This window comes from Enhydra lutris, unplaced genomic scaffold, assembly GCF_002288905.1.
Source record: "Enhydra lutris kenyoni isolate GAN:26980312 unplaced genomic scaffold, ASM228890v2 scaffoldscaffold29, whole genome shotgun sequence".
Classification (NCBI taxonomy): domain Eukaryota; kingdom Metazoa; phylum Chordata; class Mammalia; order Carnivora; family Mustelidae; genus Enhydra; species Enhydra lutris.
The window spans coordinates 962,604-988,399 of record NW_019154113.1 but is presented as its reverse complement, the minus strand read 5'-3'; the positions used below and the strand labels follow the sequence as shown (position 1 = coordinate 988,399).

Here is a 25,796-nt window from a genome sequence, read left to right as displayed (position 1 = left end):
GGTTCTCTTATGTAGAGCCATTAGATCATGTATCACCATATGCCAGGGGTGGGACCCAAATATCCCATAAATTCAGGGATAAAGTGTGAGAACATCATGATATTCAGCAACAAAGAGTCCACATGCCTTGACTGCATTTGCTTTTCAGGAACCATAACTCCTCAAGTGAGGGTGCCCCAGTCATACTGGCTAGGACTCAGAGTCCTGGTGCCTCCCGAAAAACAGCAGTCAGGGATAGAGAGTCTCCTTCCCCAACTTCCATGGCAACTTTCCCGCACCTTTATGTGGAACCTCAACTTTGACAGGGGTTGACACTCATTTATACAGACCCTTAAGTAACATCATGGGACTCTGAAAGTCTTAGCCAGTTCACCTAATAGTTGGCAGCTGGGTCCATGCTTAGAGTTGGAAACACACTGGAAGTCTAACACCACTGGGGAAATTCACCCTCCCTTGGATGTTAACAATTAGAAGACATGTCTGCAGAACCTCAAACCAGCCCCCAAAGAACAACACTCTAAGGTTCAGGAGGACTCTGGTTGCTTTGTTCAGAGCTTGCACCTTGGGATGGAAAGCTGTGGCAGCACTCCGCATAGAAAGTATGCAGCAGCACAAAACAGTGTAACTGAATGGCAGCAGGCAGTGGACCCCTCCCAGACAGAATTACCCACCTGTGAGAGCCAATCTGTAAACCATTTGTAGCTAAACTGGTATTTCCCATGGTTGACTGCCAGTGTGACTCAATCCATCATGTTCCTGACATAATTTGTGATTTTGTTAAATTAATATTTATTAAGTAAAGTCCCCACATTGATGGTGAGCTGTGGTTCAACAAAGGACCACAGGGGATTAAAATAGAAGTGTATTACTTACAAGTCCCAGAGGAAGTCCATAGCATATGCCCTGGGGCCACACTAGAAGACAGGGGAGGATGGAGACAGGGCAGGATGCAGACAGAGAGAGTCAGAACCTGGGGCTCATGTTTTTATTAGGGTTTGTGAGTAGAGGAATTTGGGGTTCCTAGGCTAAGGCTAAATTCATCATTTCAAAAATAGAGGGATTTTGGTAAACTTCATAGAGGTCTCATCTAAGGGGTGCACAAAGAGAAGACCCTGAGAGATGGGGAATAATTTTTATCACAAAACCTTTGGAGAAGTTATATCAGGACATTTGTTTGTGACTCTGCAGGCTATTATCCCAGGAGAGGCCAGTGTCAGTCTGAGGAGAGGCCAGGAGAAGCCAGTGTCAGTCTGAGGCCTTTGCAGACATGTGGTCAGACCTAACCAATGCCAAGGCAGCAATATCACAGGGTAGATTAGCTTAACTCTTAATGATCATTCTCATCAGCTCATTTAATCTCATGTGATTAATCCTTGGTCTGATTGATCTTGAGTTAGCAATATTATAAATGTATCCATCAGAATTCTGGAAATTCTTACCCAGTTCAGTGGTTTGGTTTCTCAGTTATTAGAAACCTGTACTCCAGAGGACTTGTTAGAGTCTTCCATCAACTTCATTGAAGAGGAAGCACTTTGGACTGTAGTTGATTGTGAAAGCTTTCAGGAAAGCATCTGAGTGGAAAAAAAGAAGTCTATGAATGACAAAAATATCACAATGGCCCTGATTACACATCAGACAACAGTTCATTAAGTGGCACACACATTTAAAAAATAATTATGGAGAAGCTAAATGGTGGTATAGTAGTACCCTGGCCTTGCCTTGTCCCTGAAGCACAGCTAGATAAATATCAAATCATTCTGAATACCCAAGAAATCAACCTGAGGACTGATAGAACAGATTGCACAACCAAAAGGAGAGAAGAGGCCAGATCAAGAAGGTTAGGAAGTACAGAGTTGTTGTTTGGGGGACAAATAGATCACTGTTGCTGCAGAAAGGAGGGAGCTCTGGTTGTGGGTAAAGGCTAGAGAGAGCGGAGCACACAGGGATATGCACAAGCAGAACACTTCTCCAAAGCTATTGGATGGGAAAATGGAAGGGACTGATTTTCATGAGTTTTTGCAACCAGTGTGGCTCAAAGATTGGAGTTTTAGAGGTTGGCAGGCTTGGTTCGGTTAGAGATCTGAGAGTGATGCCCTACCCTTGGAGAGAAGGCACGCAAGCAATCCTGGCAGACAGTACCATCTGAGGGTCCCTCATGGGATCCCTCAAGGCACATGGGGAAAGAATATTTGCTTTTCTTGCAGGGAACCTATGAGAGGTGGCATTCTCAGAGTCACCTCTCTGGGGACAAAAGAGTTGTAGGTGCCATTTCCCTTACCCACCCTTTCAGCGCAGGCACAGAGACATCTGCTGAGGGTGGTTGAATCAGACACTGGCTGTTTAACTTGCCTTTCTCCAAATCCCATCACCTTGTACTCTGGTGCAACTGCCTTTCTTGGTCAAATCTGCAATAGTTCCAGCATGGTGAGAGTCTCTCCCAGAAAACTAGTGCACGTCCTTGCCACACCAGGTCCCTTAAGTTTATAGTTTTAAAAGTCAGCATGCTTGGCTGGATAGAGGCCAAAGTGCACTATGGTGGTGCTCCAGGCAGGAAACAAACAAAAAAACAAACAAACAAAAAAACCCCTGGAGACTGAGTGGAAAGAGCAATCTGAAAAATAACCACGAGGCACAAGGGGAAATTGTTCACTCTTCCAGGAGTGCTTCCCCGAGAGTAGCAAGCTCCCGGAGTCCCCTCTGCATGGACAAAGGATATGGCTGACACCATTTCCCTCCTCCACACTATAGCATAAACCAACATCAGTAAACAGCATAGTGCCAACACTGCCTGCCTAACCTACTTAAACCAAGTTCCACCCCTGTTTTACTTGAGCAAATGTGCCTCTCTACAGACACACTGGGCTTCATTCCAGTAAGACCAGCAGAAACCCCGGCACACAGCACGTCAACTGACCATAGAGTTCGGCAAGGCTTCAGTTCTAATGGAAATAGCATCAGTTCTCATTTAACAAGAAACCATCCATGTCAATATAACTGGTGGGTATTCATCCTTTTTTGATGGCTTAGTAATATCATATGGTATATATAACCCAGGTCTTCTTTACCTATTCATTTGTTGAAAAACATCTCGGCTCCTTCCACAGTTTGGCTATTGCTACATCAAAAACAGTGAGCCCAGAGGGCACTTTCAGCTCCAGTCACCATAAATGGCAAGCCAAGCCAGTAGGGAGACCTCCCTCTGCCTGACCACCCTGAGAAGGACTAAAAGATGTGGGCTGTCTAAGATCCTAGGGAAGATATAGAAAGGCTTGTGCCCAGCTCTCAGGGTGGCATGTGCCATGAAGGGATCCTTGGGTGGCACCCAGCATGACCTGGGAGCTTTGGAAGAGGGTGAACACACGAGCCCATGATCACAGACAGTTGTGGAGTCACAAGGTGCAGAGACACTCGCAGGTCCCCATGTAACTCCTCGAGGAGAGATGCAGAGGGTGGGAGCTGTGGGATTCAGTGGTTTGGCACAGAAAGAGCCCATGCCCATGACTGAGTAACAACTGTCAGGGCATTGTGATTCTCAAAGGGACCCTGGGGCAGCATTCAGTCAAACCTGGGAACTGTGGAAGAGGGTGCATGACAAGCTACATCAAAAACTAATGATGATTATATGTTGGCTAATTGAACATAACAATAAAAAATAAATTAAAAAATAAGTCATTGCACAAGTATACAATGATATATGCACAAGGATAAGTAAAATATTGTTCATACTAATGAAATGAAAAATTATCTAAAATTTTTACATAGATAATTGGTTAAATAAAAAATGGACGGGCACCTGGGTGGCTCAGTGGGTTAAGCCTCTCCCTTTGGCTCAGGTCATGATCTCAGGGTCTTGGGATCGAGCCCCACTTCGGGCTCTCTGCTCAGCAAGGAGCCTGCTTCCCCCTCTCTCTCTGCCTCCCTCTCTGCCTACTTGTGATCTCTCTCTCTGTCAAATAAATAACTATTTTAAAAATGGAGCCAAAAGAACAACAACAACAACCACAAGCAGACCAGAGCACACCTAGTTAAAAATCACAACACTATGGCCAAGGTTCAAAGACTGCCCAGTGCAGTCAAGGAGAGCCTCTGCAGATGACTGACATAAGGGATACAGCACCCAAAACACAGCAGGAGAGTGCACACAACACACACCACAGAAACCCTGAAGCACCAGGCCCTGAACAGAATATGAACTCTTCTTCATGAAGCTATTACTCTCAGGAGCAGGAAACAAAAGTTTTTCTAATACAGAGAAGAAGACAGAGACCTAGACAAAATGCCAAGACAGAGGAATTCATCTCTGAAAGAACAAGGAAAGGTCATGGTCAGAGATCTAATAAAAACAGATTTAAATGGAGATGGAGAGGAGAAGGGAGTTGAGGGAAATTAGAAGGGGAGGTGAACCATGAGAGACTATGGACTCTGAAAAACAATTTGAGGGTTTTGAAGGGGCGGGAGGTGGGAGGTTGGGGGAACCAGGTGGTGGGTATTAGAGAGGGCACGGATTGCATGGAGCACTGGGTGTGGTGCAAAAACAATGAATACTGTTATGCTGAAAAGAAATAAAAAATTAAAAAAAACAGATTTAAGTGAAACCACATGGTAATTGACTTTCTCTGCTTAACAATAAAAATAGATTTAAGTAAAATGCCTGATAGAAAATACAAAGCAACAATCCCAAGGATACTAACTGGGCTTGAGAAATGCATGGAAGACATCAGGGAGATCCTTACCACAGAGATAAAAGAGTTAAGTAACAATCAGGCAGAAATGAAAAATACAATAACTGAGATTCGAAACAGACTGGATGCAATGACTACAAGGATGGAAGACGTGGAGGAATGAAAAGTGATATAAAAGAGAGAATAATGGAAAATAATGAAGCTGAACGAAAGAGAAAAAGAAGAATGATGGATTATGAGAGTAGATTTAGGAAACTCAGTGACTCAAACATAATAACATTTGGATCATAGGAGTCCCAGAGGAAAAAGTAAGAGAAAAGAGGGCAGAAGGTTTATTTGATGAAATTAGAGCTGAAAACTTTCCTAATCTGGGGAAGGAAACAGACAACCATATCCAGGAGGCACATAGAAGTCCCTCAAAATCAACAGAAACAGGCCGACACCAAGACATATGGAGCACTAGGCATTATACACAACTCACAAATTGTTGAACGCTACAACAAAAACTTATGATATACTATATGCTGGCTAACTGGACATAATAATTAAAAAAAAGACATGGTAGTTAAATTTGCAAAGTATAGTGATAAAGAAAAAATTCCTAAAAGCAGCAAGACAAAAGAAGTCCTTAACTTACAGGGAAGATCCATAAGGTTCACTGCACATCTCTTCACAAAAGCATAGCAAGCCAGAAAGGAATGGCACGATGTATTTAAAAGGCTGAATGGGGAAAATTTGCAGTCATGACTACTTCATCCAGCAAGGCTGTCATTCAGAATAGGAGAGAAAAAGAGGTTCCAGGACAAACAGAAACTAAAGGAGTTCATGACCACTAAATCAGCCCTAGAAGAAATATCAGAGGGGTCTCTTTGGGAAGGAAAGACCAAAAGTGGCAAAGTCTAGAAAGGAAGAGAGAAAATCTGCAGAAACAACAACGACAAAAACCAAGTAATAAGATGGCCACACACTCACACACACACACACACACACATATAACAAAAACCAAGTAATAAAATGGCTACACACACACACACACACATTTACATTCAGAGTAATTATATATATGTAATTATTCTGAATGTAAATGGACTAAATGTAATAAAAAGTTATAGGAGGTCAGAATGGAAACAAACAAACAAACAAATGACAAACAAGAGCTATTTATATTCTTCCTAGGAAAGACTAATTTAAGACTTAAAGACACTTGCAGATTGAAAGTGAGACAATGGAGAAACGATTATCATGAAAATGAACATCAAAAGAAAGCTGGAGTAGTAGAACTTATATCAGAAAAATAGACATTATTTTACTTAAATATTTTATTTATTTATTTGAGAAAGAAAGAGAGAGAGAGAACGGGGGAGGAGCAAGGGAGAGGGACAAGCAGACTCCACTCTAAGTGCAGAGCCCAACATGGGGCCTGTTGTCATGACCCTGAGATCATGACCTGAGAAAAACCATGAGTTGGACCCTTAAATGACTGAGCCACCCAGGAAACCCAGAAAAAAACTAGATTTTAAACCAAAGACTGTAACAAGAGATTATAAAGGAAACATATCATAATAAAGGGGGCAATCCAACAAGAAGATTTAACAATTGTAATTATGCCCCCAACTAAAAAAACATAAAGGAACTGATTGGTAATAACACAATAATATTAGGGGACTTTAACTCCTCACCTATAGCAATGGACAGATCATTGAAAAAGAAAATCAACAAGAAAACATGGCTCTGAATGCCACACTGGACCAGATGGACTTCATGGATATATTCAGAACATTTCTTCTTAAAGCACCAGAATACACATTCTTTTCAAGTGCACATGGAACATTCTCCAGAATAGATCACATACTAGGTCATAAATTAGGACTCAAAAAATACGAAAAGGTTAAGATCATACCGTGCATATTTTCTGACCACAATACCATGAAACTTGAAGTCAAACACGACAAGAAATTTGGAAAAGACCACACATACGTGAAGATAAAATAACTTCCTAATAAAGAATGATTGGGTTAAACAAGAAATTAAAAAAGAAATAAAAAAAAAACCATGGAAACAAATGAAAATGAAAACACAAGAGTCCAAAACCTTTGGGATGCACCAAAGGCAGTCCTAAGAAGGAAGAATATTGCAATATAAGCTTACATAAAGAAGCAGGAAAAACCTCAAATACACTACCTAACCTCACATCTAAGGAGCTAGAGAAGGGCCAGCAAGTAAAGCCTAAAGCCAGCAGAAGAAGGGAAATAAATAAAAAGATTCAAGCAGAATTAAAAGATACAGAAACTAAGAAAACTGTAGAATAGATCAATGAAACCAGGAGATACTTCTTTGAAAATATGAATAAAATTGGTAAACCCCTATCCAGATTTGTCAAAAAAAAAGAAAGAAAAAGGACCAAAATAAATAAAATAACAAATGTGAGAGGAGAAATAATAACCAACACCACAGAAATATGAAGAATTTTGAGAATAGTGTGAAAAACCACATGCCAACAAATTGAGCAATCTGGAAGAAATGGATGAATTCCAAGAAACATAGAAACTATCAAAACTGGAGTAGGAAAAATAGAAAGTTGGGACAGACCCACAACCAGCAAAGAAATTGAATCAGAAATCAAAAATCTCTCATCAAACAAAAGTCCAGGGTCAGATTACTTCCAAGGGAATTTTGCTAGACATTTAAGAAGAATTAATACCTATTCTTCTCAGACAACTCCAAAAAATTAGAAATGGAAGGACAATTTCCAAACTCCTTCCATGAAGCCAATATTACCAGAAATTAACCAGAAAGTGACCCCACTAAAAGGAACTACAGGACAATATCGCAGGTGAATATGGATGCAAAAATTCTCAACAAGATACTTGAATTTAACAGTACATAAAGGAATTATTCACCATGATCACGTGGTATTTATTCCTGGGATGTAAGGGTGATTCAATATTTGCAAATGAATCAACATGATACACCACATTAATAAAAGAAAGTATAAGAACCATATAATCCTCTCAGGAGAGGGAGAAAAAGCATTTGACAATATACATATACCATTCTTGATAAAAACCCTCAACAAAGTAGGGATAGAGGGAACATACCTCAACATAATAAAGGTCATATGTAAAATACCCATAGCTAATATAATCTTCAATGGGGGGGTACTTTTCTTCTATGGTCAGGAATAAAACAGTAATGTCCATTTTCACCATTGTTATTCAACATAATACTGGAAGTCCTAGCCCCAGCAATCAGACAACAAAAAGAAACAGAAGGCATCCATAGTGGCAAGGAAGAAGTCAAACTTTCACTGTTTGGAGACAACATGATACTCTGTAGAAAACCAAAAGACTCTACCAAACAATCACTAGAGCTAATACATGGGAATTCAGCAAATTTGCAGTATATAAAATTAAGGTACAGAAATCTGTTTCATTTCTATACACCAGTAATGAAGTGACAGAAAAAGGAAATCAGAGAATTGATCACATTTACAATTATGCCAAAAACTATACAATACCTAGAAATAAACCTAGCCATAGAGGTAAAAGATCTGTTGTCTGAAAACTATGGAACACTTTTGAAAGAAATTTAAAAAGACATAAAGAAATGGAAAGAAAAAGGGGGGCACCTGGGTGGCTCAGTCATTAAGCAGCTTCCTTCAGCTCAGGTCATGATCCCAAGGTCCTGGATTGAGCCCTACATCAGGCGACCTGCTCAGTGGGGAGTCTGCTTCTCCCTCTCTCTCTGCCTGCCATACTGCCTAGTGGTGATCTCTGTCAAATAAATAAATAAATAAAATCTTTTAAAAAAAGAAAGAAATGGAAAAACAATCTCATGTTCATTGATTGGAATAACAAACATTGTTAAAATGTCTATGCTAATGGCAAGATTTCCTTTCTTTTGATGGCTGCATAGTATTCCGTTGTATATATATATACACCACATCTTCTTTATCCATTCATTTGTTGATGGACATCTAGGTTCTTTCCATAGTTTGGCTATTGTGAACATAGCTGCCATAAACATCCAGGTGCACGTGCCCCTTCAGATCGCTATGTTTGTATCTTTAGGGTAAATACCCAGTAGTGCAATTGCTGGGTCATAGGGTAGCTCTATTTTCAACTTTTTGAGGAACCTCCATGCTGTTTTCCAGGGTGGTCACACCAGCTTGCATTCCCACCAACAGTGTAGGAGGGTTCCCCTTTCTCCACATCCTCGTCAGCATCTGTCATGTCCTGACTTGTTAATTTTAGCCATTCTAACTGGCATGAGTGGTATCTCATTGTGGTTTTGATTTGTTGTTCCCTGATGCCGAATGTTGCCATTTGCGACGACGTGGATGGAACTAGTAGGTATGCTTAGTGAAATAAGTCAATCGGAGAAAGACAACTATCATATGATCTCCCTGATATGAGGAAGTGGAGATGCAATGTGGGGGGTTTGGAGGGTAGGAAAAGAATAAATGAAACAAGATGGGATCAGGAGGGAGACAAAACATAAGAGACTCTTAACCTCGCAGAACAAACTGAAGGTTGCTGGGGGGAGGGGGGTCGGGAGAGGGTGATGGGGTTATGGACATTGGGTGTGTGTGTGCTGTGGTGAGTGCTGTGAAGTGTGTAAACCTGGTGATTCACAGACCTGTACCCCTGGGGCTAAAAATACATTATATGTTTATTAAAAATTTTAAAAAAATTAAAAATGCTATGCTACCCAAAACAATCTATGCATTTAATGCAATCCCTATCAAAATAACTACCAACATTTTCCACAGAGCTAGAGAAAAAAAATCCTAAAATTTGTATGGAACCATGAAATAACCAATAGCCAAAGCAATCCTGAAAAAGAAAAGCAACACTGGATGCATAAAAATCCTGACTTCAAGCTCTATTACAAACCTGTAATCATCAAGACAGTGTGGTACTGACACAAAAACAGACGTATAGATCAATGGAACAGAATAGAAAACCCAGAAATGGACCTACAAATATATAGTACCCTAATCATCAACAAAGAAGGAAAGAATATCCAATGATATAAAGACAGCCTCTTCAACAGTGTTGGGAAAAGTAGATAGCAACATGCAAAAGAATAAAACTGGACTGCTTTCTTACACTATACACAAAAAATAAATTCAAAATAGAAGAAAGACTTATGTGAGAGACAGGAACCCATCAGATTCCTAGAGGATGACACAGGTATAAACCTCTTTGACCTTGGCCAACTCCTTACTAGACACATCTCCTTAGGCAAGGGAAACTATGAGCAAAATGAGCATATTGGGACAATATGCAAAGGCAAAATGAGCTATTGAGACTTCAAGATTAAAAGCTTCTGCACAGCAAATGAAACAATCAACAAAATTCAAAGGCAATGTATGGAATGGGAAAATATATTTTCAAATTATATATCTGATAAAGGATTAGTATCCAAAATCTATAAAGAATTTATCACACTCAACACCCCAAAAATAAATAATCCAGTTAAAAGTGGGCAGAAGACATGAACAGAAATTTTTCTAAAGAGGTACAGATGGCTCAAAGACACATGAAAAGATGCTCAACGTCACTCATGATCAGGGAAATACAAATCAAAACTATGGTAAGATAACTCCTCACACCTGTCAGAATGGCTAAAGTTAAAAAGAGAAAACAAGAGTTGTTCATGAGGCTGTGGAGAAAGGGCAATCCCTTTACAGTGTTGGTAGGAATGCAAACTGGTGCAGCCACTCTGGAAAACTATATAGAATTTCCTCAAAAAGTTAAAAATAAAACTCCCCTATGACCCAGCAATTGCTGGGTATTTATCCAAAGGATACAAAAATATACATTCAAAGTGGCACATTCACCCCAGTATTTATAGGCAGCATTATCAACAGTTGCCAAACTATGGAAAGAGCCCAACTGTCCATCGACTGATGAATGGATAAAGAAGATGTGAGATATATCCAATATATATCCAAATATATATATATATATATATATATATATACATATATATATATGAAATTTTACATATAATATTTTATATAACGGACTATTACTCCACCATCAAAGAATGAAGTTTTGCCATTTGTAATGACATTGATGGAGCTAGAGTGTATTATGCTAAGCCCAATAAGTCAGTCAGAGAAAGACAAATACCATATGATTTCACTCATATGTGGAATTTAAGAAACAAAACAGGTGAACATAAGGGAATAAAAAAAAGAGATAAGGAAGCAAACCATAAGATTCTACTCTAATGATAGAAAACAAACTGAGGGTTGGTGGAGGAAGGTTGGGTGCCAACGGCCATGAGTATTAAGGAGGGCACTTGTGATGAGTGCTGAGAGTTATATATAGGTGATAAATCACTAAATTCTACACCTGAAATCAATTTTACCACATATGTTAACTAACTAGAATTTAGGCAAAAACTTGAAAAGAGAAAAAAAAACTGTCAATGTTTACTGTACACCTTTGTTATGACCCCTGCATTCCAGACACATTATATAACCAACATAAGTACATCTACATCAAATGAAAATATATTAGAAGTGTTCATAAATTTTTTTGTAATCATAAATAATGAAAAAATCCAAACATCCATCAACTGTAGTTTGAATTATTTTAAACTGTGATGTATCTGTACAACGGAATGCTGCTATACAACAATAAAGAGTAACAGAAGCTCTCACTCTCTTTCTCTGCTGTGTGGGGACACAGCAAAACTGTTGCTGTCCATAAACATGTCTCACCAGAAACTGAATCAGCTGCACATTGATCTTGGACTCCCCAGCCTCTAGAACTGTGAGAAAATAAATGCCTGGTGCTTAAGCAACTAGTCTAGCATATTTTATTAGGTCAGAATGAGAAGAATCATACATATTTTGGTCTTGAGAAGGATGCTGCTGTAACAACGAAAATTGTGGAAGTGGCTTTGTAAATGGGTAGAGGCTGGAAGCATTTTGAGCTTCTACATGCTAGAAATAGATGCTAAAGGCAATTCTGGTGAGATCTCAGATGAGGAACATGGTATCAGAAACTGAAAGAAAGGAAATCCTTGTTTTATAAAGCAGTAAATGATTTGACTTAACTGTGTTACAGTGTTTTTTGGAAGATACGACTTACAAGCAATGAAATTGGATTTTTTAGCTGAGGATATTTGCAAGCACAGTTTTGAAACAGTGGCTCAGTTCCTCCTGAATGCTTACTAAAAAAAAAATGCAAAATGCAAGAGATGATTTGAAGAGGGAATTATTAGATAGAAACCAGAACTTGAAGATTTGGAAAGTTTTCAACTTATTCAAGTTGCAAAGAGTGAGAAATCTTGCTCTGAAGAGAATGTAAAGAGTGTAGCAGAACAACCTTTTGACAAAGATATAATGAGTGCAACTCATTTACATAATCTGCCATCTCAGCAGAAGTCAAGAATAGAGATGGGATTACACAAGTATAGACACTGCCAGCATGAACATAAGGAAAGAGAAAAAGCAGGATGGAATGGAGGAAGGCTGTTCAACTTCTTGAATTATACAAGGTGGGACCATAGAGCTATTTGCTTGTAAAGTGTTTTATCCTTAAAGCAAAGGGAGGAGTGATCCTTAAGGCAGTTCAGAGATTAGGGATACTGTCTCAGTTTCATCAGGTCCAACGGCTGGCATAGCCCCTGGGCTGGGTCCCCAACCGGCAGAATCCTATGGAGGATTGCAGAGACCTGAAGGGGTGGGACCTCAGCAGAGCAGGAGAGGTGATGCTGTCACCCCAGTGGCACTAGGGCAATTGTGGAGATGGAGTCAGTCCAAAATCTGAAGGAGTAGGCTGTTAGGATGGAAACCAGAGGAAGAGTTACATTTCAAACCCCAAAACCAGTTTGCCAGCAAAATTTCTTCTTGCTTGTTGGACATCTGCATCAAACCAAAGTGGATTATTCTAGAGCCTTAAGATTTAATGTAATTTATCCATAGGACACAAAAGTGCTGATTTGAAGGGGCACACACACCCCAAGGCTTACAGCAACACTATCAACAATAGTCAAATTATGGGAAAGCCTAAATGTCCATTGACTGATGAGTGGATAAAGATGTGGGGTGTGTGTGTGTGTGTGTGTGTGTGTGTGTGACTATTACTCAGCCATCAAAAAGAATGAAATCTTTCCAATGGCAAAGACATAAATAGAACTAGAGTGTATTATGCTAAGCAAAATAAGTTAGTCAGAGAAAGACATGATTTTACTCAAATGTGTAATTTAAGAAACAAAATATGTGAACATAGGGGAAGGAAAGGAAAAATGTGATAAGATAAAACCAGAGAGGGAGGAAGATATAAGAGACTCTATAGTTAAGAGAAAAAACTGAGGGTGGCTGGAGAGAGGTGGGTGGGGGGATGGGCTAAATGGGTGATAGGTATTAAAGAGGGCACTTGCTGGGATGAGCTACACTATATGTTAAATAACTTGAATTTAAATAAAATAAAAAACCAAAACATAAAGATCTAATGAATTTTCATCATTACATTCTGGACCTGCTTGGGACGCACAATCTCCCTCTTCTTTCTGATTTCTCCCTTTTCAAATAAGAATTATTTTTAAAGATTTTATTTATTTATTTATTTGACAGAGATCACAAGTAGGCAGAGAGGCAGGCAGAGAGAGGAGAGGAAGATTCCCTGCTGATCAGAAAGCCTGATGCGGGGCTCCATGGCAGGACCCGGGGATCACGACCTGAGCTGAAGGCAGAGGCTTTAACCCACTGAGCCACCCAGGTGCCCCTCAAATAGGAATGTTTAATTTATGCCTGTCCTGATTTTGTATTTTAGAGGCACATAACATTTTTGCTTTCATAGGTTCATAGCTAGAGTGGAAATTTACCTCAGTGTCTCACCCATAGCTGATTTAGATTGCATTCATATGAGACTGGACTTTGTTGATGCTAGAATGAGGTTTTTGGAGCTGTTGGGATGAGATGAAAATATTATGTATGCAATAAGAATCTGACTTTGGGGGACTAGGGATAGAATGCTACAGACTGGATTGTGTCTCCCCAAATTTCATACGCTGAAGCCTTAACCTCCAGTGTGACTGCATTTGGTGATAGGACCTATCAGGAGGCAATTAAGATTAAATGAAGACAGAGGGTGTGGCCCTGGTCCAATAGGAGGAGACACCAGAGAACTCTTCCTTCTTTCTTTCAGTCATATAAAGACACAACAAGAAAACAATTATTTGTAAACCAGGACAAGAGCCTTACTAGAAACTCAGTCTGCTAGCACCTTGATCTTGGACTACTCAGTTTTCAGAACTATGGGAAATAAATCTGTTATTTAAGCTATCCAGTCTAGTATTTTATTATGGCAGTTGAAGCAGGCTAATGCACAAAATACACCTAATAGCACATCTCCACCTTGTGTGTACTGATACACCAACAACACTACAATAATACCACCCCTGCATATGAAAATCTCATACAGCATACATGCTTGTGTTTAAAGTCAGAAAGTGAGATTTCTGTTATTATTTCTTGGGTACATGTTAGTTCTCTTCTAAAACCTTAGTGTTTGGGACATCTGGGTGGCTCAGTCAGTTAAGTGGTTGCCTTTGGCTCAGGTCATGATCCCGGGGTCCTGAGATAGAGTCCCGTGCCGGTCTCCTTGTTTGGCAGGGAGCCTGCTTCTCTCCCCATCTGCTTGCCATTCTGCCTGCTTCTGCTCTCTCTGTCAAATAAATAAATAAAATCTTTTAGAAAAATAAAAAAGAAAAACCTTAGTGTTTCAAATTTCCAGTCTAAATTTCTCTTGAGGTAACATTTTATATATGTTATGAGATAGATAATCATGTTTCTATTTTGTGGTTAAGTTAGTTACCAGATTGACCTAACTTCATTTATTGAAAAACTATCTTCAATATTCTGAAGTGTCACAGTTATGAATCAAATACCCTTGAGTGGGGGTCTTTTACTGAACTCTTTATTCAGTTTTTTTATGATTGCACCAATAGTCACTGTGTTAATTACAGTAGCCTTGAAATACATTTTGATATCTGGAAAAAGGAATTCTTCCAACTTTGCCTCTCTCCTTCAAGGTTATCTGATTATATTCGGTTATTAGCATTTGCATATGCATTTCAGATTCACCCTTGCAAGTTGTACACACACACAAACAAGAATTTTGAATAAGTTTCTAACTAATCCATAGATCAAATTTCTAAATATTAAACTTCCTAAAATATTGAGTCTCCCACTCTTTTATCATGGAATATCTCTCTGTTTAGGACTTCCTAAATTTCTCTCAAACATAGTTTGATTTCTATGTACATATATTTTGATTTATTCATAGAATATTTCAAATATTCAAATTCTCTTTTAATTTGATGAATTATTAAATTTATTTACTACCATTCAATATAAAAATGTAAAGATACACTTGATTTTTGTATACTGACATTGTATCCAATGGCTTTAGTACCTTCATTAATTTGAATAGTTCAACTGCATTTTAAATTTTCTACCATTCTGTTAACAACTCATTTCCAATTAAAATAAATTTTATTTCTGTACTTGCCTCATTATATTAGCTAGGATCCAAGAAAATATATAAATAAAATAATATAAATAAATATCAATGCTGGTTGATGGCATTGTAGACTTATTCTTGGTTTTAAAGGGGAAAATTTGTACACTTAAATACTAAATATGACATTTATCTAAGGTTTTTTAAGAGATTCCCTTTGTCACTCAAAGAAATTATTTTCTATTCTTAGTGTCCTAAGAATTTTATCACAAACATATATTGTTTTAACAGAAAAATATGGACTTGGGGGGACCTTATGTTATTTTTCTTCTTTAATGTACTAATGCAGGTATTTGCAATAATTAATTTTTAAATCATTCTTCAAAACCTCTTTATTACAAGTGTTCTTAAATATTTCTGTGCATTACAGAATGGATATAACATTCACTCACTGATATAATACTGTTTTAAATGCAGCTTGCAGGCAACATTCTTCAAAACATATTTACTGCAAGTGTTCTCAAACAGTTCTCACATGATGGGGCGCCTGGGTGGCTCAGTGGTTAAGCCTCTGCTGTAGGCTCAGGTCATGATCTTGGGGTTCTGGGATTGAGCCCCGCATCAGGCTCTCTGCTCGGCGGGTAGCCTGCTCCCCCACCCCGCCCCCACCAGCTGCCTCTCTGCCTACTTGTGATCTCTGTCAAATAAATAAAATATTAAAAAAAAAAAAACAAAAAAAAACCCCCAAAAACAGTTCTCTACATGCATTTCAGACTTGGCTCTAAACGCAGCATGGCAATTGTGTTGTTAGAAATATCTTAATTACAACAGCTCTTAACACTAACCTGCATGCATTTCCGAATGAGCGTAAGTTCTATGCACTAATATCGCTGTTCTCAACGCAGCTTGCATGCAGCATCTTAGAAAAATCTTTCTTACAGTTCTTAAAAAGTTTTCTCCATGCTTTACAGAACGGCTGTACATTTCTTTCACTGATACACCACTATATTAAATGCAGCTTGCAGTTAGAGTTCTAAGCAACATCTGTGTGTGTATGCCAATCAGCTTTTTTTTAAACTGAAACACACTTAACAGATTGACCATTATATTAGTTTCCAGTGAATAACATCCTGCTTTGATATTTATGTTGCAAAATGATCACAATAAGTCTAGTTAAGGTCCATAAACACACACGCGCGTGCACACACACACACACACACACACAATCCATCAGCACACACATTTACAATATTTTTTCTTCTTATGAGAACTTTTAAGATCTAGTCTCTTAACAACTTTCAAATATACAATACAGTATTCCAGTATTACTAACTATGGTCACCACCACATTATATCCCCAGGACTTATTTACTTTGTAACTGGAAGCTTGTACCTTTTGACCACCTTCATCCACTTTGCACACTGCCCACCCCCTGCCTCTAGCAACCACCAACCTTCTCTCTGTATCTATGAACTTTTGAAAACTGACTTTCAAATATAGATCTCAAATCATGAGAATTAACCCTATATGTTATCCTTTTATAGATCACTGGACTTCATTTTTAATTTTCTATTAATTTGAATCAAAGTTTATGAGCAACAGGGGTCTGTAATGTTTCTTCTTACATATTTAGTGGGATTTATTGTGAATATATCCAGCCTGGAGTTTTGTAAGAGGGCTTTTAATCACATTACTTTACTTTAGAAGCTGTGTTTTCTAGGAAGTTTACTATTTCAACTATATTTTCATATTTAATGACCTAAAGTTGTTCATAGTATCTTTTTATAATCTCCTTAAAGTACATATGAATGGTAAGAATATCATTGTTTTTCATTCTTGATATTGGTTAGTTGAGTAATCCCCCCCTTTTTTTTCTGTTTTTGTTTTTAGTGAAGCACACCAGAGGTTTATCCACATTACCTTTTTTTTTTTTAAGATTTTATTTATTTATTTGAGAGAGAGAGACCACAAGCAGGGGGAGCAGCAGGCAGAGGGAGAGGGAGAAGCAGGCTTCCTGATGAGCAAGGGAGCCTGATGTGGGGCTCCATCCCAAGACCCTGGGATCATAACCTAAGCCAAAGGCAGAGGCTTAACCGAGCGACCCAGGTGTCCCCACGCTAATAATCCTATTAAAGAATCAACTTTTGGCTACTCTTGTTATATGTATGTTTTATTAATTTCTATTCTTATTTTTGTTATTTTCTTCATCTATTTTTTTGGTTAAATTTGTTGTCATTTTATTGCAATTACCCGAAGAGAGTGATTATATCAGAAATAACCAGACTTTCTCATTTTCTAGAATTTCCTCTAAGGAGCATTGATTTCCATGAAGCAAAAACAAATTTTTACATAAGCACCTTTGTTAGTAATCAAATCATAGTATGTTCTGATTTAGTTCGGGATTCTTTTTCTTGGATTTTGGGTTATTTGGAAATATAGTTATTAATATCTCAATATAGAAATGATTTTCTAGTTATATTTTATTATTCATTTCTGGCTCAAATTTATTTTGGAGTCAGGAAATATATTCTGAATGATTTCAATCCTTTGAAATTATTGAGGCATCCTCTAGACCCAATACGTTGTTAATTGTCATAAATGCCTGGTGTGTAATTTTCACATGTTAAACTTGATGGATATAGTGTGTTTATAAACATCTATTTGGTCAGTATATTAACCGCATATCAAAATCTCTAAAACCTTGCATATTTTTCACTCTTCAGCTTATTCAATCAATCACGTCCCTGCTCTCCAGTGGCCAGAAATATTAATGTGATTTCTTATGTGGTATGTGGTAGACAAATAACATTGTCTGGTCAGTTAGGTACAATTGTTCACAATTCTCTTTAAAACTGCTTAAATGTTTTGGAGGAAGAATGAAGCAGGGTAAGAAACATAGAAAACAGCGAAGTTTTTTTTTTTATTTTTATGTTTTTAAAAATAAAAAGCACTCCTCCAAGGAGCCAAAAGTTAGATGAATTCTCTTCTTTTATCCTCATGCCCATGGTTTTTATGTTTGAGTGTACAAGGCACGGTGACTATGTCTTCTTCCAAAAATGGATGGAGGCAATAGGACTCCAACATTACTCTGTGATATTCTCCCCCTGCCCCCATCTCTTTTTGCTGCCTTTTTAAAATTATTTTGGAACTTTTGGAAATGAAGCTTCTTCTGTCCTTATTGATATACTTAAGGCTATAAATTTTACCTCTAAGCATAGCTTTCAGGGCACCCTAAATATTTTAATGTTCCATAATCTCACTGTTTTTCAAGTGAAGGTATTTTCTATTTTCTTTGTGATTTCTTTCATAATTTGTGGGTCATTTAGGTTACATAATGTTCTGTCTTGGGTTTGGTCCCTCAAACACTTACCACATTAGCTGTTTCCTAAGTACCTCAAGAACTTACTTCATGTATTTGTCCCGTTTCTATCATTGCTGTAGATGGAAAGATTAGCCTTATATAAACTACTTAATCTGGATAGAAATTGAAGTTTAAGTATATTTTAGATCTGTAAAATAGATCAATATGAAAATAACAAAATTCTGCTAATGTATACACATACCTGAATTCTTGGTGCTTGTGCAAAGCATCCAAAAATTTTTGAAATTTTTAGTGTTTTATTATGATATAGATAATTCAGTGTAATATTATCATTAGAGCAATTTTATGATATTATAATTTATGAGGGGACAAAAACACTGCACAAAGTTATCTAAAACTGAACTTCCAAAAATTTTTTTAAATTTCATCTAGCTTTAAAGCTTGACTTTTTTTCAACTTATTGAAGTATAATTGATATATAAAACACAGCACATAATTAATGTATACAATTTGGTGAGTTTGAATTCTGAACTACAGTTGGCAAAAACTGCCTCTGTCAATTTCAAAATCAGTATGCCTTTCATACTGATAGGCAATAAATATTAATTCACTACCTCTCCTGTGTCCAGAACCTCCAAGGATCCTATAGCCATACTACCACTGTATCCAGATAGCAGAAAACATATTGATGTGGTTAGATACTTTAATTGCAGAATACTTTGAATTTTTTTAAATTTAAAATCTGTTAATTAACATATAGTGTTACTAGTTTCAGAAGTAGAGTTCAGTGGTTCATCAGTTGCATATAACACCTAGTCCTCATTGCATCAAGTGCCTTCCTTAATGCCCATCACCCAGTTACCCCATCTACCCCCCACCTTCCCTTCTGCAACCCTCAGTTTGTTTCCTAGAGTTAAGAATCTCTTATGGTTTGTCTCCCTCTCTGATTTAATTTTTTAAAAACAGAAGATATGGAGATCTCAAAGAATGTCCCTTGTAATAAGTATTGCCCCAATCATTTTATAAGAATTATCTCCTTTAATACAACAAATCTGTGAGGTAATCACTCATATTATTATGTCTGTTATTATTTCTGTCATTTGTCAAATGAGGTCATAAAGGGTGAATAATTTGCCCAAGATGAATCCCTCAGAAAGATGTGTATTCCAGATTTGAACTCTTGATCCCTGACTCCAGACCTTTGTTTTAATTCCCATCTCCACAGTAGTACCTAAACATTGGACCTGAAGCAGTTGTGTTTGCTGAAGGAAATTACTTTGAGACAATCATGTGTCTTTTAAACACGGACATATCAGGTACATGGGGCTGAGCCCAGCAGGTCTGAGCTACTTGGAATAAAAGTCTGTGGGGCCTCCTGAATTTTTTCTATCTGTCCCTGTATTATTTATATCTGCCTCTGGGGCTTTTGTTAGGCTGCTTGGACTGTGCCTCAGCCCTGCAGTGCTATAAACCACCTCCCCCCATGTCATTCTGTGTCCCAAGTGCTTAGCGGGGCCTGTTCAAGTGGAACCATTGTTTTCATTCATTTCACTTGGACATTCAAATCCTGACCTGCCAGGAGCTCCTGCACTGCCCTGAAGACTGCTGTGTGCACAAGTTGGTCTCAGGTCCCAATCCTGAGGCCCTGCATGGGTTTCTGAGGAAAGAGCTCTCAGCTGAACCAAATGACTGGAGACATGATGAGATGTGTATCTCAGGGAATGTGTGAAAACAGCAGGGCTTAAAAATTTAAAAAAAAAAGATTAAAAGAAATAAAACAGGGCAAAATAGAACAAAACAGTACTATGGCAGAGAAAATTCTCTGAGAATAGATATGGGACTGAGATGGGAAGTATTTGCTTATTCTTTCTACATTGGCATGTCCCCATTTCGAGTTATTCGATCTCATATATTTAAAATCATGCAGTACAATTTTAGTTTCTAATAGCACATATAGAATACTTGCACTATAAAACTAGAAGATATCATTCACTATGAGATGGTAGGACATGAACAGAATTGGGAGCCACACAGGTGGGGGCCTGAAAACAAAGGCTGCCCTATGACAGCTGCATAAGCTTGGACAGGTTAGAAAATCTCTGTTCCCTCCTGTGTGAGGGAGGAGATGGCACAGTCAAATATTACTTAGAACTTCACTGTCCAATATAGTAGCTATTAACCCTATGCAGCCATTTAAACTAAATTTAAAATTAAATTTGGTCACTCAGTCAATCTAGCCACATTTCAAGTGCTCAAGAGCCACATGGGGCTTGGGGCACCTGCGTGGCTTTGTCAGTTGAGCAGCTAACTTTTGATTTAGCTCAGGTCATGATCTCAGGGTCATGAGATTGAGCCCCGCGGTGAAGCCTGCTTAAGACTCCTTTTCATCCTCTCTTTCTCTGCCCCTCCCCCATTTGTGCTGTGCTCCCTGTCTTTAGAAAGAAAGAAAGAAAGAAAGAAAGAAAGAAAGAAAGAAAGAAAGAAAGAAAGAAAAAGGGAAAAGGAAAGGAAGAAAAAATAGCCATGTGGGGCCAATAGCTATCAAACTAGAATACTGAACAGCACATGCATGAAATCATCACAGAACATTCTAATGGACAGTGCTGGTCTATAAAAAGTGGATCAAATATAAATTAAACACAGTGCTGGGAACATATTACCATTTAACAAAATAATAATTCAAGGTTCGTATGTTTGTGAATCTGTAAAAAGCCTGATATATACAATGCCCTCCTTAATACCCACCACCAGGCTTGTATTGCATGGAGCACCGGGTGTGGTGCATAAACAATGAATCTTGGAACACTGAAAAAATAAAATTAAATTTAAATAAAAGCCAATATATAAACCCAATCTTTATGCTCTAAGTTGTTTTCCTGTGAAAATCTTTGGGGCTGCCAAAGAAATATCCACTAACCAATGCATTTATGAGAGGAAAGAGAATGCAAGTTAGACTTTGGAAGAACTGGCATCCCCAATATAAAACTCAGTAACTATACAAAGAAAAAAAAATAAAAATCACCAAGACTCCCTACAGTCATGGTGGAAAACAGCAATATTCTCATAATTACCAAATTAGAAAAAAGTGTTCCTTTTGAAAATATTGAGCTTAGCTCCTATGCCATGAGCAGAGTATCCCCTGATTTCTTTAAGTCTTCCTAAATAAAACATGATTTTAATTTCTACAACTTTATTTAGTTTGACTTCTGGGGCAGACAACTTTTTATGTTGTTATAAATGTTATGAATTTTAAATTTTTAAGTGTTATTTAACTTAAATGGAAATACAAGTTTGGAATACTGTATTTCTATCCAATGTCCTTGCTAAATGTGCTTATTAAACTTAATGGTTTATCAGTAATTTTTTTCTCAACTTTTTGCTTTCTCCTACTAATAATTCTCTTACAATTATAACATCTTTTATTTATTTGCTTGCCTTATGGCACTGGCTAGAACTGACAACAATATAGAACTTTTTGCCTATTTATTTCACATGGAAAGCTTTAAAATCTTTCATTTAGGGAATAATTTTTAATTACAGATTTAATTTATGTAACAGTCCAGTATTTGTTTCTTTTTTCTGCTATTTTTAATAATAGATGTGGCTTTAGAAATAAGACCATTTTGTGTAAATTTTCACACTTAATGACTAAACCTTGTTTCTGATATCCTCTCATGATTTTTCATGTCTGTTATTAATGTAGAGATATCACTTTTTACAATTTCTGATATTATTTGAGGCTTCTTCATTTTTTCTTAATAAATTTAACCAGAAATTTAGGTCTCAATAATCCGTTTAAAGTATTATACTTGATTCATTACCCTTACTTCACAGGTGTTTTTTTTTTTTTTCTTTTATTAGTTGTTTCAATCTGATTTCTGTGCTACTATACAGATTTTTTCCCATTTTAAAATTTACGCCATAAATTCAAAGAAACTCATTCTGGCAAACAAAATCCAATAATATATAAAATGATAAAACATTATAACACAGAAAGATTTGTTCCTGGGGGGAGGGAATGGTAAATTAAATATTTGAAAACCTGTCAATGCAAGTAATCACATTAAGAAGATAAAGAGGAAAAATAAGATTATTTCTCAATGCAGAAAACACATGATAAAATTCAGTACACACCCGTCATAAGTACTCTTAGCAAAGGAGGCATTATTATTTCATTTTTAAATTCATCTACTGAAATATATTTGCACAATGACAAAGAGCTCACAGAGAAAATTAAACAGCACCACTTGTAAGCAGAATGATAGAGAACACATTATGAAAGGCAGGGCTGTCACAATACCAGACAAACCTCCCTGAAAGACTGGGGAACAAAGGGCCACCATGAGTTAAGCGGGCAAGAAAATAAAAGCCAGGGTCACACAGAGGGCAGTAGCTTATTAAGCTGTGTCAGGATTCTATGAAGTCTGCAGCTTCTGCACAGTGGAAAGGGAGAATTGAAAATCACTACAAACTAAGACATCTGAGAGCACTAAAGTGGCCTCAGATCAGAAGCACTGCCTGCCAAAGCCTTGCCGGCAATGAGCATTTCCAAAGTAAGCTTGTAAGAATTTCCTGCATGAAGACCGAAAGAAATCACGTCTTGTCAACAAAAAGCTTTCCACAGTGACAGTCACACGGCTAGAGGGGAAAAAAAAATCACAAACACACAAAGACCCATGTAGGCATAAAATGGAGTGAACAGAAAAAAAAAAAAAAATTACGAAATTCATGAATGAGCTGTTCCAGCATAAACAGTGACGGGCGGGGAAGATTATGATTTTTAAAATGGACATATATGAAAAAGCAATAAAGAACAATGTGTCTGAATGAACGCTGGAAGAGATTAAATTAAAACCTCCGAGAGTTGTGGTTACGTCCTCCAGAGAAGCCCGCGAGCGAGAGGCTTTGGGATCGGCCAGCTGGCGTGCAGAGGAGCAGGGGCAGAGGCCTGGGAAGGGGCGGGGCAGCCCCGACTGCCAAGAACAAAGGAGGTTACGGAACCACCGCGCACACTGCACAGACCGTACGGAATGGATAGATGACTGACGTTGCCCTCACAGGAAGTGTCCGCCGCGCCTGCCCAGAGAGGAAGTAGGAACCAATAGTCACAGGAAGAGAGCCGGGGAGAAGAAAAGAGATGCACACTTCCTAGATAAGAGACCACGGTGCCGGCTCCGGCTCTCTGGGCCTCAAGCCGAAAGGAAGAGACACCGGAGAAGTTCCGGTACCCTCTGGGGGAGAAGAAGCTGCCATGGAAGAGCCTGCAGCTCCCTCTGAAGCCTCTGAGGCACCTGGGGCATCTGCGGGTGCCGAGGCAGCAGGGGAGGGTGCATCTGGGCCTTCCCTCCGCACGCGCCCGGTCTTCCGGCAATTTTCAGCTGCAGGTCCGGCCCCCCTCCGTGCGTCACGTCTGAGGCCTGCCCAGGCTGCAGGGGGAGGGGCTGGGCTCAGTCTCCTGCCGGGCCGGAGTGGTGGCAGCTGGACGAAGCAAGTCACCTGCAGGTATTATCTGCATGGGCTTTGCAAGGAGGGGGAGAACTGTCGTTACTCTCATGACCTCTCGGGCCGGCAGGTGGCCAGGGAGGGCCCTGGTCCTGCAGACCAAGGCCCTAGCACGGCTGCGCAAGCTGAGACCCTTCCTCAGGAAGTGGCGGAAGCCCCTCCCGCTGCATCCTCTTTCTCCTTGCCTGTGATTGGCTTGGCTGTTGAAGGGGGTTCCTTTGAAGCTGGGAGAGACAATGCAGGCCTTGAAGCTGCTGGAGGAGCAGGTGCGGAAGGCTGGGAGAATGCCATTGAGTTTGTTCCTGGGCAACCCTACCGGGGCCGCATGTTCCCTAGTCCCAGCGCTCCTCCACAGAGCTCAGTGACTGAGAGGGAACAGATTGCAGTGGGCAGGGGGCCGCCGCTTTGCCGGGATGCTGCAATGGGGCAGTGCTTTCGTGGGGAGAGCTGCATGTATCTCCATGGAGAGATATGCGATATGTGTGGGCGTCAGGTCTTGCACCCTCTGGATCCTGTGCAGAGGGAACACCATATAAAGGCTTGCATTGAAGCACACGAGGAGGATATGGAACTCTCGTTTGCAGTGCAGCGAAGTATGGACAAAGTGTGTGGCATCTGCATGGAGGTTGTCTATGAGAAAGCCAACCCCAGTGATTGCCGCTTTGGCATCCTCTCCAACTGCAACCACACCTACTGTCTTAAGTGTATCCGCAGGTGGAGGACTGACAAACAGTTTGGCAACAGGATCGTCAAGTCCTGTCCACAGTGCAGGGTCACCTCCAACTTTGTCATTCCCAGTGAGTTCTGGGTGGAGGAGGAGGAAGAGAAGCAGAAACTTATTCAGCAGTACAAGGAGGCAATGAGCAACAAGACTTGCAGGTATTTTGCTGAAAGCAGGGGTTTCTGCCCATTTGGAGAGAACTGTTTTTACAAGCACGCAGACCCTGAGGGCCCGGGAGAGGATCCTCAGAGGCAGGGTGCTGGGGAATCCGGTGCTCACTGCAGTCAACTTTTGGAGCCTACTCAGGTGGGAGAGGGTGAGATGCCCTTTAAAAGCGGTAAAAAAGAGCTTGTCATGCTTCGGCTGGCCAATCTGTTGTTTAAGTGTTTTCTTTCACTGGCAGATGATGAGCTTTCTTTCTCAGAGGACCAGTGGGACTTGCTTCATTATGAGCTGGAAAATTTTTTTCAGTTTGAATCTGTGGCATTATGCTGTGGCATGTGGTCTGGTGTGCTAAGGCTCTGCCATCCGCTGTTGCTTGTTTTCTGTTTGTAGTCACATCTATCATTCACAGAGGCTATTGAAGCCATTTTTATAAAGCATCCATCTCTGTTTTCTTGTCCATCCCCATTTCAAGGTTATGGTGCTTTACTGTGGTGAACTGTAACAAAAAGTCCTTAAAGTTATTGTTTGATGCAATGAATATTACTGTAGTTTATGGTTTATTTTGTCATCTCTGTTTTCAACAGGATTGACTCAGTTCTAGTCTAGTGTTTACAGAATTTCCACACTCATTTTGAAGTCCCTCAAGAATAAATGTGACAGGGTGAAGGGAGAAGTCTTAACTGAACAAGGAGCTTTTTTGCTACTACAGCCTTAAGAAATGGACCCTCGCAGGGCCTTTGTGGTACAACTGCTCATCTTTGTTGTTTACATGTCTGTTCCTTCCCTCATTCCCCTTCAAGTGCACTCTTGAACATGTGGTTACTTTGTGGTTTTGTGTTTTACTTGACCAGAACCAGGTGTGTATGTTTACATGTTTTTATCCTGTGAAGCTTGATGTGAAATTACTCATATTTGAAAG

The 25,796-nt window shown here is 39.0% G+C and overlaps 1 protein-coding gene across 1 annotated transcript; it reads left to right on the top strand.

The window, feature by feature from the left end:
- The first annotated feature begins 23,740 nt into the window (after nt 1-23,740).
- Nucleotides 23,741-25,483, top strand: LOC111152724 (makorin ring finger protein 3). Its single transcript, XM_022511307.1, has 2 exons — nt 23,741-24,870; nt 25,462-25,483. Exons 1-2 carry the CDS (start codon nt 23,741-23,743, stop codon nt 25,481-25,483), a joined length of 1,152 nt encoding a protein of 383 aa, XP_022367015.1.
- The last annotated feature ends 313 nt before the right edge of the window (nt 25,484-25,796 follow it).

Excerpts from the sequence above, each read along its gene's own strand:
- LOC111152724 (XM_022511307.1), top strand. The coding sequence starts at position 23,741 with ATGGAAGAGCCTGCAGCTCCCTCTGAAGCCTCTGAGGCACCTGGGGCA. Across the intron at positions 24,871-25,461 it reads ATGAGCAACAAGACTTGCAG|GATTGACTCAGTTCTAGTCT; the intron begins GTATTTTGCTGA and ends TGTTTTCAACAG.